Source organism: Pelophylax lessonae (genome assembly GCF_965119305.1).
Source record: "Pelophylax lessonae genome assembly, chromosome: 2".
In the NCBI taxonomy this organism is placed as follows: Eukaryota; Metazoa; Chordata; class Amphibia; order Anura; family Ranidae; genus Pelophylax; species Pelophylax lessonae.
The window spans coordinates 299,994,949-300,008,961 of record NC_138769.1 but is presented as its reverse complement, the minus strand read 5'-3'; the positions used below and the strand labels follow the sequence as shown (position 1 = coordinate 300,008,961).

General features: G+C 41.0%; 1 protein-coding gene across 3 annotated transcripts in view; it reads left to right on the top strand.

The window, feature by feature from the left end:
* The window catches only part of SCUBE3 (signal peptide, CUB domain and EGF like domain containing 3), a 192,972-nt gene extending 179,590 nt beyond the window's left edge, over positions 1 to 13,382 (top strand). For all 3 annotated transcript variants that reach the window (XM_082245254.1, XM_082245253.1, XM_082245255.1), the window contains 2 exons: positions 7,316 to 7,395; positions 12,469 to 13,382. In XM_082245254.1, coding sequence (XP_082101380.1) covers positions 7,316 to 7,395; positions 12,469 to 12,618 — 230 coding nt within the window. In that variant the 3' untranslated portion in view covers positions 12,619 to 13,382. The remainder of the gene's footprint in view (positions 1 to 7,315; positions 7,396 to 12,468) is intronic.
* Positions 13,383 to 14,013: the final 631 nt, after the last annotated feature.

Below are 14,013 nucleotides of genomic sequence, written 5' to 3'. Positions count from 1 at the left end.
AATTCAGCAAGTGCGTGTATTAACGCAGGTACTTGCTGTTTTAATTGTGTCATCTGAGTGGTTATTTCTGCTGAATCCATTTGTGGTTCGTTCAATCTGTAACGCTCCTGCGTTTTACGTATGATGTGGATTTTCAGCTGCAGAAATAATCCACTTCAGTAGTCATGTAGAGAAACGCTGAGACACCATTCCCAACTCTCAATGACTCATCATGTGTGGATGATCTCAATTCAGCAAGTAAATACACACACTCAATAAGATGTTTCCTAGAGTGACTTATGTATATAGTAACACAGTGATGATAGGCTGAAGAGACAGGTTGGGTAGAGATGGTAGATGACAGACACTTGAAAGGAAATGTTCTTGAAAGTAAGATAGTAGCAGATGGGATGCAGATAGGTTTAGCAATCATGTATGGTAGTAGATGACAGAGTAGCAGGTGGACATACAAGAGAGATCAACCCAGTGCAAGAACAGGTGGTAGTAGGCTCAAGAGCTAGCAATCTTACATAATGCAGATGTAGTAATAGTCCTTAGTATGCAGAGCTAGATAGTGTAAGCTTTAGTATAAAGGTTATAGAGGTTTCCCCTGTGGGGTACTTATCACTAATAGCAATGTAGCAGAGGAGAGGTTCGGCAAGAGCTGATGATCCGGTAGCGGGATACAGGGATCAGCGCAGCGTGGTTCCGACAGGGAGGTATGCTTGCAAGCATGTGAGCTTCAAGACAGGTTAGCATCAAGGCACAAAGCAGTTTGAACGAACACATGTGAGTGAGAGCCGGCGTTCTAAATAGCCATCCAGTCCAGCGCTCAGTGATGACAGCATCAGTCTTAAAGGTGTATGCTCACCTTACCAAAAGAGAATGGTGGGGCGCATACACTTATGAAAGAGTAATTAGGGTACCCAAAGGTACCAGAACATTACAAAGTGTAACGTCTGTAATATTGTTTTATCATGTGAGTGTATTGGAAGCTTTTAATACACACTAGAGTGTGTAACTGTATTACACTAGTGAAGCCTTCCTTTTACATGTACCCCCACGGAATGTTAAGTACAAAAAGGGGTGGAGGAGCAGATAGGCTCATTAAAGGATCTGGTATTAAGGTATTCAACTCAAGTGCATTTGCATAACCATGAGAATAGGAGGCATTATTTTCTGGTGAGTTACTATCTGATGGGAGTGAGGACACACAACGGTGGGAGTTTGCAGTGATTTTCTTTATCCAGGTGTCACTGGATTCACTATTTTCTGGACTTCTGGAGCTTTATGGACTTTACACTTATCTAACATTAGATTTATAGGACAAGTATCACTTGTTTACATTGTGTATTTGTTCATGCTTTATTTATTTTCTTTTATCACAGACAAAGTATCAGGGTGTTGATTGTCTTTGAATATTTAATTAGTTTGTTTACGCTACTGGTGATATATGTGGGTTCGTCATGTCTACATGATTGAATTTCCCGATTTTTTTCTATTGAGTTTTACATTTTAAGTAGCAGCATTTTTAGTTATTGTGATTCACTTTATGTTTGAGCGCAGGGGATCACAATTTTAGGTTCAAAATACTAACAACATCATACAAAGCCATTCACAGTCTTCCCTCGAGCTACATCACCAATCTTGTCTCCAAATATCACCCAAACCGTCCTCTCTGCTCCTTCCAAGTCCTCCTGCTCTCAAGCTCCCCTATCTCCTCCTCCCATGCTTGTCTCCAGGACTTCTCCAGAGCCTCCCATCCTCTAGAACTCTTTACCTCAATCTGTTCAGCTATCTCCTTCTCTGGCTGCCTTCAGGCGATCCCTGAAAATTTGTCTCTTCATGGAAGTCTATAATGCCTCCAACTAATCTTTTATCACTTCCATTAGCTCATCCTCCACAGTTACAACATTTGTTACCACTTGCCCCTCCCTATTAGATTGTAAGCTCTTATGAACACAGCCCTCTTAACTCTTTTGTATTTTACTGTATTGTAACTGAACTGTCTCCCTTCTATTTTGTAAAGCGCTGCGTAACCTGTTGGCACTATACGAATCCTGTATAATATTATTAATAATAAGAGGAAAGTACCATGTTGCTAGGTGCTTTCTAATCCTAGTTAGAGAAACAAGCAGCGGCAAGAGAAATACGAAGGGAGGACATGTCAGCCTCTGCATTCCTCTTGCCACTTTACAGCAAAAGTACACAAATAAGGATAAAATACAACAGACACAAAATTGGTATAAACTGCAAATATAAAGAACACTAAATGATGTTAACTTCTTTCTGACCACATTAAACATACTGTATGTGTGGCAGCAGGAAGGGTGGACCTTAAAGGGGTTTAAGGTAAGATATTTTGTGCCTTAAAGTGGAAGTAAAGGCCTTTGGTTATGTTTAACCTACAGGTAAGTCTATAGTAAGTGCACTGTTCAGGAGATATTTACTTGTGAAGCCGCAGGTGAGGATACCAGGGCATGCACTCTGAAGGAACGGCATACCCCAATGAATCCCGTGAGCATGCGTGGGACTGAAGTCATCGTGGCTAGTCCATTCAAAGGACCGGAGCTGGTGAACCTGGAAGGAAGACCGGGTAAAGATGGAAGCCCTGTAAGCGGTGACAGCACACTGCTGGAGGGCTTTGTTTTAAATTAAGTTAGAAACATAGAAACATAGAAACATAGAATGTGTCGGCAGATAAGAACCATTTGGCCCATCTCTTCTGCCCAATATATCTGAATCCTATGAATAGTCCCTGGCCCTATCTTATATGAAGGATAGCCTTATGCCTATCCCATGCATGCTTAAACTCCTTCACTGTATTTGCAGCTACCACTTCTGCAGGAAGGTTATTCCATGCATCCACTACTCTCTCAGTAAAGTAATACTTCCTCATATTACTTTTAAACCTTTGCCCCTCTAATTTAAAACTGTGTCCTCTTGTGGTAGTTTTTCTTCTTTTAAATATGCTCTCCTCCTTTACCGAGTTGATTCCCTTTATGTACCGTATTTATCAGCGTATAACACGCGCCGGCGTATAACACACACCCCAATATTTGGAGAGAAATTTCAGCAAAAAAAGCTTAAATTTAACATAAACAGCTTTGAACTCAGAACATTTTTTTTTTTTTTAATCAAATGATATCTCACCAGTGCCCATGAATGCATCCTCATCAGCAGTGTCCATATATCCAGCCTCAATATATGCAGCCCACCAGCAGTGTCCATACATGCAGCCCACCAAGTGTCCATACATGCAGCCCACCAAGTGTCCATACATGCAGCCCACCAAGTGTCCATACATGCAGCCCACCAAGTGTCCATACCTGCAGCCCACCAAGTGTCCATACATGCAAAGCCCACCAAGTGTCCATACATGCAGCCCACCAAGTGTCCATACATGCAAAGCCCAGCAAGTGTCCATACATGCAAAGCCCACCAAGTGTCCATACATGCAAAGCCCACCAAGTGTCCATACATGCAAAGCCCACCAAGTGTCCATACATGCAGCCCACCAAGTATCCATACATGCAAAGCCCACCAAGTGTCCATACATGCAGCCCACCAAGTGTCCATACATGCAGCCCACCAAGTGTCCATAAATGCAAAGCCCATCAAGTGTCCATACATGCAAAGCCCACCAAGTGTCCATACATGCAAAGCCCACCAAGTGTCCATACATGCAGCCCACCAAGTGTCCATACATGCAAAGCCCATCAAGTGTCCATACATGCAAAGCCCACCAAGTGTCCATACATGCAAAGCCCACCAAGTGTCCATACATGCAGCCCACCAAGTGTCCATACATGCAAAGCCCACCAAGTGTCCATACATGCAAAGCCCACCAAGTGTCCATACATGCAGCCCACCAAGTGTCCATACATGCAAAGCCCACCAAGTGTCCATACATGCAGCCCACCAAGTGTCCATACATGCAGCCCACCAAGTGTCCATACATGCAGCCCACCAAGTGTCCATACATGCAAAGCCCATCAAGTGTCCATACATGCAAAGCCCACCAAGTGTCCATACATGCAAAGCCCACCAAGTGTCCATACATGCAGCCCACCAAGTGTCCATACATGCAAAGCCCACCAAGTGTGCATACATGCAAAGCCCACCAAGTGTCCATACATGCAGCCCACCAAGTGTCCATATAAGCAGCCTCGCAAGCGCAATGTCCAAATATGCAGCATCGCAAGCGCCATTGGAACTGACCTCATTTGTTTTCAAAAAGACCGGGAAGCAGCGCCGAGAGCAGAAGGGGCGGGCCGGGCCGAGAAGGAAGGACGAGCTGTCATAAGAGCAGAAGGGGGCGGGCCGAGCAAAGGAGAAGGGAGAACGAGCGAGCGCAGTCATCGGAAGTCCCGCCTCCTCTGCCGAGACGTGTGACGTCTGTCATAGGCGGGACTTCAGATGACTGCGCTCGCTCGTTCTCTCTTCTCCTCGGCTCGGCCCGCCCCCTTCTGCTCTTATGACAGCTTGTCCTTCCTTCTCCTCGGCCCGGCCCACCCCTTCTGCTCTCAGCAATGCTTCCTGGCCGTTTTTTTTTTAATATCGGCGTATAACACGCACTGCTGCTTTTTCCTCCATTTTTAGGAGGAAAAAGTGCGTGTTATACGCCGATAAATACGGTATTTAAAAGTTTCTATCATATCCCCTCTGTCTCTTCTTTCTTCCAAGCTATACATGTTAAGGTCCTTTAACCTTTCCTGGTAAGTTTTTTCCTGCAATCCATGTACTAGTTTAGTAGCTCTTCTCTGAACTCTCTCTAGAGTATCTATATCCTTCTGGAGATATGGCCTCCAGTACTGCGCACAATACTCCAAGTGAGGTCTCACCAGTGTTCTGTACAGCGGCATAAGCACTTCTCTCTTTCTACTGCTTATACCTCTCCCTATACATCCAAGCATTCTGCTGGCATTTCGTGCTGCTCTATTACATTGTCTTCCCACCTTTAAGTCTTCTGAAATAATTACTCCTAAATCCCTTTCCTCAGATACTGAGGTCAGGACTGTGTCAAATATTCTATATTCTGCCCTTGGGTTTTAGTTCAATCTGATTTTATTAAGAAAAAGGAGTTTTACAGAATATGGGTGAAAGCTAAGGAGCGAGAAGCAAATAGAAAAAAAAAAATTCACAGCCATGTCACATAATGAATTTCAAGTAAGTGCTTAGTACAAACAATATCAATCAGTGTTGGGACGAAACAGAAACTACCAAGTCCATTGGAGAACGATTGTATCGCAACTTTCTGCCCTTGGGTTTTTACGCCCCAGGTGCATTATCTTGCACTTATCCACATTAAATTTCAGTTGCCAGAGTTCTGACCATTCTTCTAGTTTTCCTAAATCCTTTTCCATTTGGCGTTTCCCTCCAGGAACATCAACCCTGTTACATATCTTTGTGTCATCAGCAAAAAGACAAACCTTACCATCGAGGCCTTTTGCAATATCACTTATGAAGATATTAAACAAAATTGGTCCCAGTACAGATCCCTGAGGTACCCCACTGGTAACATGACCTTGTTCTGAATGTTCTCCATTGACTACAACCCTCTGTTGTCTGTCACTCAGCCACTGCCTAATCCACTAAACAATATGGGAGTCCATGTTCAATGACTGCAGTTTATTGATAAGTCTTCTATGTGGGACAGTGTCAAAAGCCTTACTAAAATCTATATATGCAATGTCTACTGCACCTCCACCGTCTATTATTTTAGTCACCCAGTCAAAAAAATCTATAAGATTTGTTTGACATGATCTTCCTGAAGTAAACCCATGTTGTTTTTCATCTTGCAATCCATGGTATTTAAGATGTTCCACAATCCTATCCTTTAATAGGGTTTCCATTAATTTGCCTACTATTGATGTCAGACTCACTGGTCTATAGTTGCTCGATTCCTCCCTACTACCTTTCTTGTGAATGGGCACGACATTTGCCAATTTCCAATCTTCCGGGACGACTCCTGTTACTAAAGATTGGTTAAATAAATCTGTTAATGGTTTTGCCAGCTCACCACTAAGCTCTTTTAATAATTTTGGGTGTATCTCATCAGGACCCTGTGACTTATTTGTCTTCACTTTAGACAGCAATCTTAGAACGTCTTCCTCTGTAAAGACACATGCATCAAATGATTCATTAGTCATCCTTTCAAGTGGAGGTCCTTCTTCTTTTTCTTCTGTAAAAACTGAACAGAAGTATTCACCTTCCGTCCTTTGTTTTTAATTTAGTTATTTTCTGAATGCACCACAATAGCAAGCCACTTGCTAGGGGGAAGCATGTGTGGGCTCACGCCTGAGCCAGGCTGTGTGCGTCCAAAGACACACCCAGTGAGGCTCAGCTCTGCCCCCTGCTCCCTCCTTACAGGAAGGGAGCATATTAGCACATAATGTGCTAATATGCAATGCATACTAGCACGTTATGACATTGCCTTGCAGGGGAAAAGGTTATTTTTTATTTTTACTGAGCTTACCACCGCTTTAATGGATTCCCTGCATTAAGGTAAAAAATGTCCCAGCATTTGTATCGCCCCCTTACCCCCTTTTAACGCTTACCTAAGCCTGTTCTCAAGCCAGTGCTGTTTCCATCTGCAGCAGCACTGTTCTCTATCCTTCCCCTCACAGGACAGAGAGGCAGCAGCAGATTCTATTAGCTCCTGCTGCTGTCAATAAATTCCTGTAAGGAGGGAGCAGGGGGCAGAGCTGAGCCTCACTGGGTGTGTCTTTGGATGCACACAGCCTGGCTCAGGCGTGAGCCCACACATGCTTCCCCATAGAAAGTGGCTTGCTATTGTGGTGCATTCAGAAAAGGAGGAGCGAAGACTCCAGTGGGGAATCCCAGAAGAGGAGGTTCGGAGTCACTCTATGCAATATGATTGCACAGAGCAGTTAAGTATAACATGTTTGTTATTTTAGGAGAAAAATTTACGTTGTAACCGGTTTATTGCCCACTCCACACATAGGCATCTGTGAGAGCAAGCATTCTTTTAAACCCTATTGGCATACTAGTTAGCCAATGGAATGAAATGAATTATTTTCATGGCTCCACCTACTATCTTGACATAAGAAATATCCCTCTTATTTTGGGGATTTGTAATGGAATAGGACATGTTAATACCTTCTAATCCAAAAGGGCTTTACTATGCTACTATATAGAACTGTAAATTAAAAGGGTTTTTGCAGAACATTCAGTCACACTGATGTTAAAGTTGATGAGCTATCTCTGCAATATCTGTACGTACCGATCTATAACACCTTATAAGAGTAATCTGGCCCTACATCCTGTAAACTTGCAATGTACACATGAACAGAATATTTTTGTGTTGTTTCAGAGGACTATGAACAGCTAGTAGAAGACATTGTGAGAGATGGGAGACTATATTCTTCTGAAAATCACCAGGAAATCCTGAAGGTAATGCTCTTATCGTTCTCTTTACAGCCTGTATAATATTACCATACAAAAAGTGGTTTTGATAAAATGTAGATAAGTAAAAAAAAAAAAAACAGAAAAATGGAGCAGTAAGAAATGTCCAGTCCCATAAGTGAAAGAGAAAATGCACAGTCAGTGACACAATGTTAACTGTGCTGAAATTAATGTTCTCAAAGTTGGATCACTGAGCACCTGGAGGAACTTTCATATATGCAGTGATACACTTTGTGACACATTGATACACAGATTGGATCTCTTTCAATTGCTTCATGACGTATTTATTTTTCATATCTTCACAAAGGTTATTTCAATTCACATTTATATACAGTGATACAATACAATTTTTTCCAGAGATATGTTTATATAGCTTTGGACACTAATTATTCATCACATGCAAGTGTTTGTATGATTTTAAGATAGCACACTTTATCTTTTCACACGTACTTTTCTGTTATTCAGGAACACTAAGCGCAGCAATCTATCTGTCTCTAGTCAGCGCATCCTCATTCCATTTTTTTTCCTTTTTAAAATGTAGATAATAATAGGCTTAGATATGCTCTTATTAAATTTTTATAAAGTATTGTAAGATTTTTAGTTTCATAACTAAAATGTTACTTTAGAAAGCAGAATAAAGGAGAGAAAGGATTTGTGTTCTACATTGTGCTCAGATTCAATTTCAGGTCTGTCCGCGCTGTGTTTACTAAAAACAATTTTATTGGATTATTTGATATAAAACATTCTTGAATAAAATGAGAATGGGGATCCCTGGAAAATATGCCCCCTGCCAATCCACACATGGCTATCCAGTTGTTTTTGTGTGGTCCCTTAGTGCTTTTTCCTGTTGCCTGCTAGTTGCAGATAACTGTGATTAAAAATCAACTATTTTTGCGGACCTCAGGATGCTGGTTCCATCTAATAGCTTGTATGTTCATCAATACTGTGAAATGTGGAATACTATATATATGACACTGTGACTTAAATTTTTTTTTCGTACTGTATTGTACCTTTCTGTTTATGCGGTCACATTGAGTCCGCATTCACACTACCGCGGCACGACTCTGTACTACTTCGGGGGCGACTTGTGAAGTCCCGTGCACCACGACTTCGGCGCGACTTGCACGGACTTCATATAATGAATGTCTATGCAAGTCGCTCCAGGTCGCCCCGAAGTAGTACAGGACCCTTTTTCTAAGTCGGAGCGACTTGTGTCGCTTCTATTAGAACGGGTCTTCTAGCAGTCAATGGACCGCGAGGGACCGCGACATGTCAGGCTGACAAGTCGCCTGACAAGTCGCGTTAGTGTGAATGGACTCTTAGAGTCATGTTTACTGTAACCATGAATACCTCTTCTTCATTAAAAAGAGTTTAAAAAAAATCTAATATTTACAGCAAATATATGCAGATGATGATATATTTTACATCACCAACCCTAGAATAACTCTCCCAAATGTCATTAACAAGTTAAAGAAATATTGGGGAATTATCAAACTTCAAGATCAACCCAATAAAGTCAGAAATCCTGAATATTGGGTTAAATAGAAAAGAAGAGCAGGCATTACAAAGGGAATTCTCATTTACCTGGGCAAAGTCAAAATTAAAATATCTTAAAATATCAAATATTTAAATATCTTAAAATAATTTAACTCAATCATTAGAAAACCTGTATCACGCTAATTATATACCTATGCTAAATTAGATAAAAGCAGATATTGGAAAAATATTGAGTCGCCCACTCTCATGGCGGGGGAGAAAAAAATAAAAACAAGATGATAATACTGCCCAAAATATTGTATGGATTTCATAGGCTACCAATCGTTATCCCAACAGCATATTTTAAAATAATAAAAACAATGATGTTGAGTTTTATCTGGCAGGGAAAAAAGCCTAGAGTACAACATGTAGCTCTCAGTAGAGTTAAATCAAGAGGGGGGGCGGGTTGGACAGCACCAGACGTTAAAAGATATTACACTGTAGTCATAATTTAATGTATGATAGAGTGGACAAAAATACATTCAGACAAAAGATGGGTTAAGATCAAAACTACACTAAGTAGAGCACAATTAAATAAGAATATCTGCATCCCCCTAAAAATATAGGGAGATACATGAAGACACACACAAATGACGAGAATTGTATACAGGATCTGGGACATGATTCACAGACAATTTAATTGGGAATACAATTCTCTTCTAATACTATTAGAAGGCACAAAATATTTTGCACCAGGAAATGAGAAACAATTTGGTAATTGGGTAAAAAATACGCAGCTAAAAAACATAATATACAGTGGAAAGATCAGGCCATATCAAAAACTCAACACTAGGTGAGGAAACATGATATTGAATGAATGGACATATCTTCAGTTAAAACATTTTGTGAGATCTCTGCCACAACCCATCAGATCTGAGAAAGACTTGAACTTAGTGGAAAAGCTCTGTAACCCTTTAACAAACATAAAACATTGTAAATCTCAGATATACAAGATGATAACTGAGAAGGCGGGTCCGAGGAAACCTCAATTCACAGTAACCCGGGATAAGGAGATAGGATCTCCTGTTGGAGGGGTTGTGGGGTGTATGTTCCATATTTGGTGGGACTGCCCTAATATTCGTGAATACTGGTTGAAAGTACAACAGCTCATTAGAGAAATTACAGGAATGAGCATCACGGATGACCCATGGGTATGTCTATTCCACAATAGTCTATTCCACAAAACGGATAAACCCCCTAAGCAGTACAGAAACACAATAGCTCCAAATCTCCAAAACACAGTATAGGGGGCAATACCAAAAAAAGGGTTAGATACAGAAAGCCCTACCCTCAGGGATTGGTGTAGCAGAATTGAATATATATATATATATATATATATATATATATATATATATATATATATATATATAAAACATGGAGTATCTGGGCAGTACAGAGAAGGAACAAGCAGATAGTTTTTCAAACAAATGGACTAATGGGTAGATTTTTTAAAAAAATAAATAATAAACAATATGGGTGGATTAGGAGGGTGCTTGAAGACCGTTGACTTGTCTGGTAAACGTAAATGGAGAAGGGATACTTTTAAAGATAAAAAGGGGAAAAATTGTAAGAGGGAGGGAGGTTTTATGGGTAGTGGGGTATAGAGGGAAATAGGTTGATATGGTAGTATGTGGAATACTTTGTATTTGTATATACTGAATTGAAAATTAATACAATTTAAAAAGAAAAAATATATAAACATATTTATAGCAAAGACAGAGATCAAAGAAATTCTGATATCTTAGCTGCTTTCTCAGTTGCTAAAATGGAAATGCAGTATGATATTAGCTGGCAACAACTACAATGTTTTTTTTTAAGTGTTACTAAACTCAGGACGCTGCATTCACTATATCTGATTTCCTGCAGTACACAGAACAAGGAAATGCAATAGTTTTAGTAAATATAAAGTGCTAAATACCTTTTTTCATCAGGAATTAGTGCAGTCTTGTGACTTCTATCAGTGTCTGGTTAAAGCTTGTAGGAGGAGCTTTCATTCTGCTCTGACTGTGCTATCAGGCTGCAGGACCCCTGGCCCTCTGTTTGGATAGTGCTGATTGGTCCTGTGCTGACCACATGCATTCTCCAAATAAAAAAAAAACTCTCTAGCAATACACACTAAAATGAGCATGTGCAGTTTGTCCCCTAGCCTCTGTTCTATCAGCAGATGGTTTAGGGACAGTGGAAGAAGGGAAGGATCAGAGAAGACAGGATCAAACTGCCTTTTTACACAATGTGCAGGATTAACCCCTTAGGTTCGACAGTGAGTATAACAAGCATGCTTTATTGCATATACAGACTGATTTTACTATTGTGGGTTTAGTAACACTTTAATGTATATATTAACAGACAGCATTGCAGAAGGGGTGCAGAGGGGATGTATGTTACGAAGTTAGTGAAAGGGTGTGTAAAAATAAAGTAAATAAAAGATGATAAAACTGAAGTTAAAAATACACTTTTATTGCACTATGTCACTTTATTCCTAAATTCAGGGGCGTAACTACAGGGGTTGCAGGGTTTGCAGTTGCAACCGGGCCCCATGCTCTAGGGGGCCTGTGCGGCTCCCCTGTACACCTGGATAGGAGGGGCGGGGGGGGCAGCATGTAGAGAAATCACTGTCCTCCTTTTTCCTCCTGTAGCTGCACTCCTCCTATCCAGTTCACTTGTGTTCTGCTTTCTCTGGGCCCCTGTGTTATCCCCTGGTCGTCGTCCCCCAAAGTGCTCCCTCCCCTATCCTGCCGGCTGCTGCAAGGGATGTGTCACAATAGAGAACCAGGAAGGGGTCGGTAAATATGTAATTTACCAGCTCCTTCCTTTTCTGAATGGACAGAGTCATAGTCTGTGACATTATTAAAAAACAAAAAAAAATTATAACAAATATTACAATTAAAATACCAAAAAAATAAAAACTACTGACTCCAGTGGGTGAATTTCCATTATCGCAAAGGTCACACTTACAACCGGACCCTGGCATTCCACCACCGTGGGGAGGCCCCAAGATTGCAGGAAGGGGGCCCACTGCAGAACTTGTGAAAGGGTCCCGCTGCGGGACCGTAAAAAAACGGTAATAACGATTTCTTAATAAGGAACCCAGGATCAGTGGAAAGAGACCCATGCTTGAAGGGAAGGGCCCCAGCGAGGGGTCCAGGGAGCCCTTCATGGTTTCTTGCACTGGGGCCCTGAAGGTTCTAGTTATGCCTCTGCCTGATTTTTTGTTACTCACTATTGATGTTTACAGTTTACTAATTGTAGCACATATCAGCATATCTATATGGTATAGCGAGTGCTGCCCCGGATTTATATTTAAAAATACACGTGTGTTTCAAAGTGTCAGCTCCAACCTACCTGGCCCCAGGCATCTACTCACAATATTACTGTAAATGAAAATGTTTTTGACTAATGATTACTGCTACTTTAGGAAAGTACCTGCAATTAGTTTAGCGTGACATAGCTCAACAGCTTTACAAATGTCTGTCTTTCGTTAACTGTTGTTCTTTTTTCTTTTATGTTATTTCTATTTTTTTGTAGGATAAGAAGCTGATTAAGGCTTTTTTTGAGGTCCTTGCACACCCTCAAAACTATTTCAAATACTCAGAGAAACATAAGGAGATGTTACCACGATCCTTCATCAAACTTCTGCGCTCCAAAGTATCTGCCTTTTTGCGACCGTATAAATAATATGAACTGGATTATGGACTGTGAAGCAAATGCACAAGCACATGTATGTGCAGAGGGGCCACATTCATATCACAATCAGCAAAATGCACAAGAACAACTACAATATGACTAAACATATTGATAGAATTTGCCAGCATATGATGTAATAAGATTCATGCGTTTTAAATATGTGTGTGTCCTTTTGAAGAGGTTAGGATAGTATATGAGGTTAGGATAGTATAGAAAGACATTACACTAACCCGCAGCGTCCTCATATGCTATGTATTATTGACTGTGGCCAAATGTCATTACAAAAAGTTCATGGGCACAACCATCATTGTACAATGGACATCTTGGATGATACTAGTTTGGGATACACCTTAAGGGTACAGAGTTGTAATGCTTTTGGACAACCTCTAAACCAAAAGACTAATTTAGTAATTTCTCCATATTTTTCTTTTAACAACAAGCTCCTTTAATCGTTTTCTTAAAAATGTATCTCACGCAATCCACTGTATAAGCCTATTGAATGTACAAATTGATAAATGCCTTAAGACTGTCACAGGATGCAGACATTTGTAAAAACCCTTTACAAATTTAGAAGTCATGAGACAAAATGTTTGTTAGGGTATGTATAGATGGAGAGGTGTCTCCCTGGAAAAAAAAAAAAAAACATCATCAAAACTGCCAGGACCTGCTGTGATGTATCTTGCGTCTTTGCCGATAAAAAGAAGGGGTGCCCCTATGGCAATGAAAATGAAAAAGAATTGAACCTAAAACAGAGATTTTTTTCAGCAAACATAAAAATCTCTGCATGCAATAATAAGTGTCTCCAACACTCGGATGTGCACTATCCTAGAAAAATCCTATGCAGCCCAATCATTACCCTTATCGTCACATGGGGTGCTTGAATGATGCTTTATATGGTCACCCCTACATAAGTCTTCCTCTTGTGGTTGCCTTTAATCAGTGCTTTAAGTGACCCAAAAGAGGTGCCGGTACTCTATTATAGCCTATAAATTTTGTCGCCCCCCCCCCCAACCCACATCAGGGTCCCCACAGAGCACCCCCCCTGGCCTGGGCTGGGACTCCGGAGCAGGGGGACTCACTGGTGGTGACTGGTCTGGCTCTGGAGTGGGAAATATTCTTGGGGGGGGGGGCAATTGAGGGTGCAGATGTCCAAAATGAGCGTACTGGTACGCTAAGGCACACGGGGAGGTGGCGGTATGCTCAAGAGCCATATTTGGAAGTGGCGGTACTGAGTACCAGTGCATACCCACTTAAAGCACTGCCTTTAATAGACTAAAGCCATTGGATAAAATGGGTAGTAGTGAAAGAACGGGAACAGCCTAAAGCCTAAGGTCTGTATAAATGTTCCAAATTCTCATCGTGTTCCAAGCTCTTATTGCAATTATT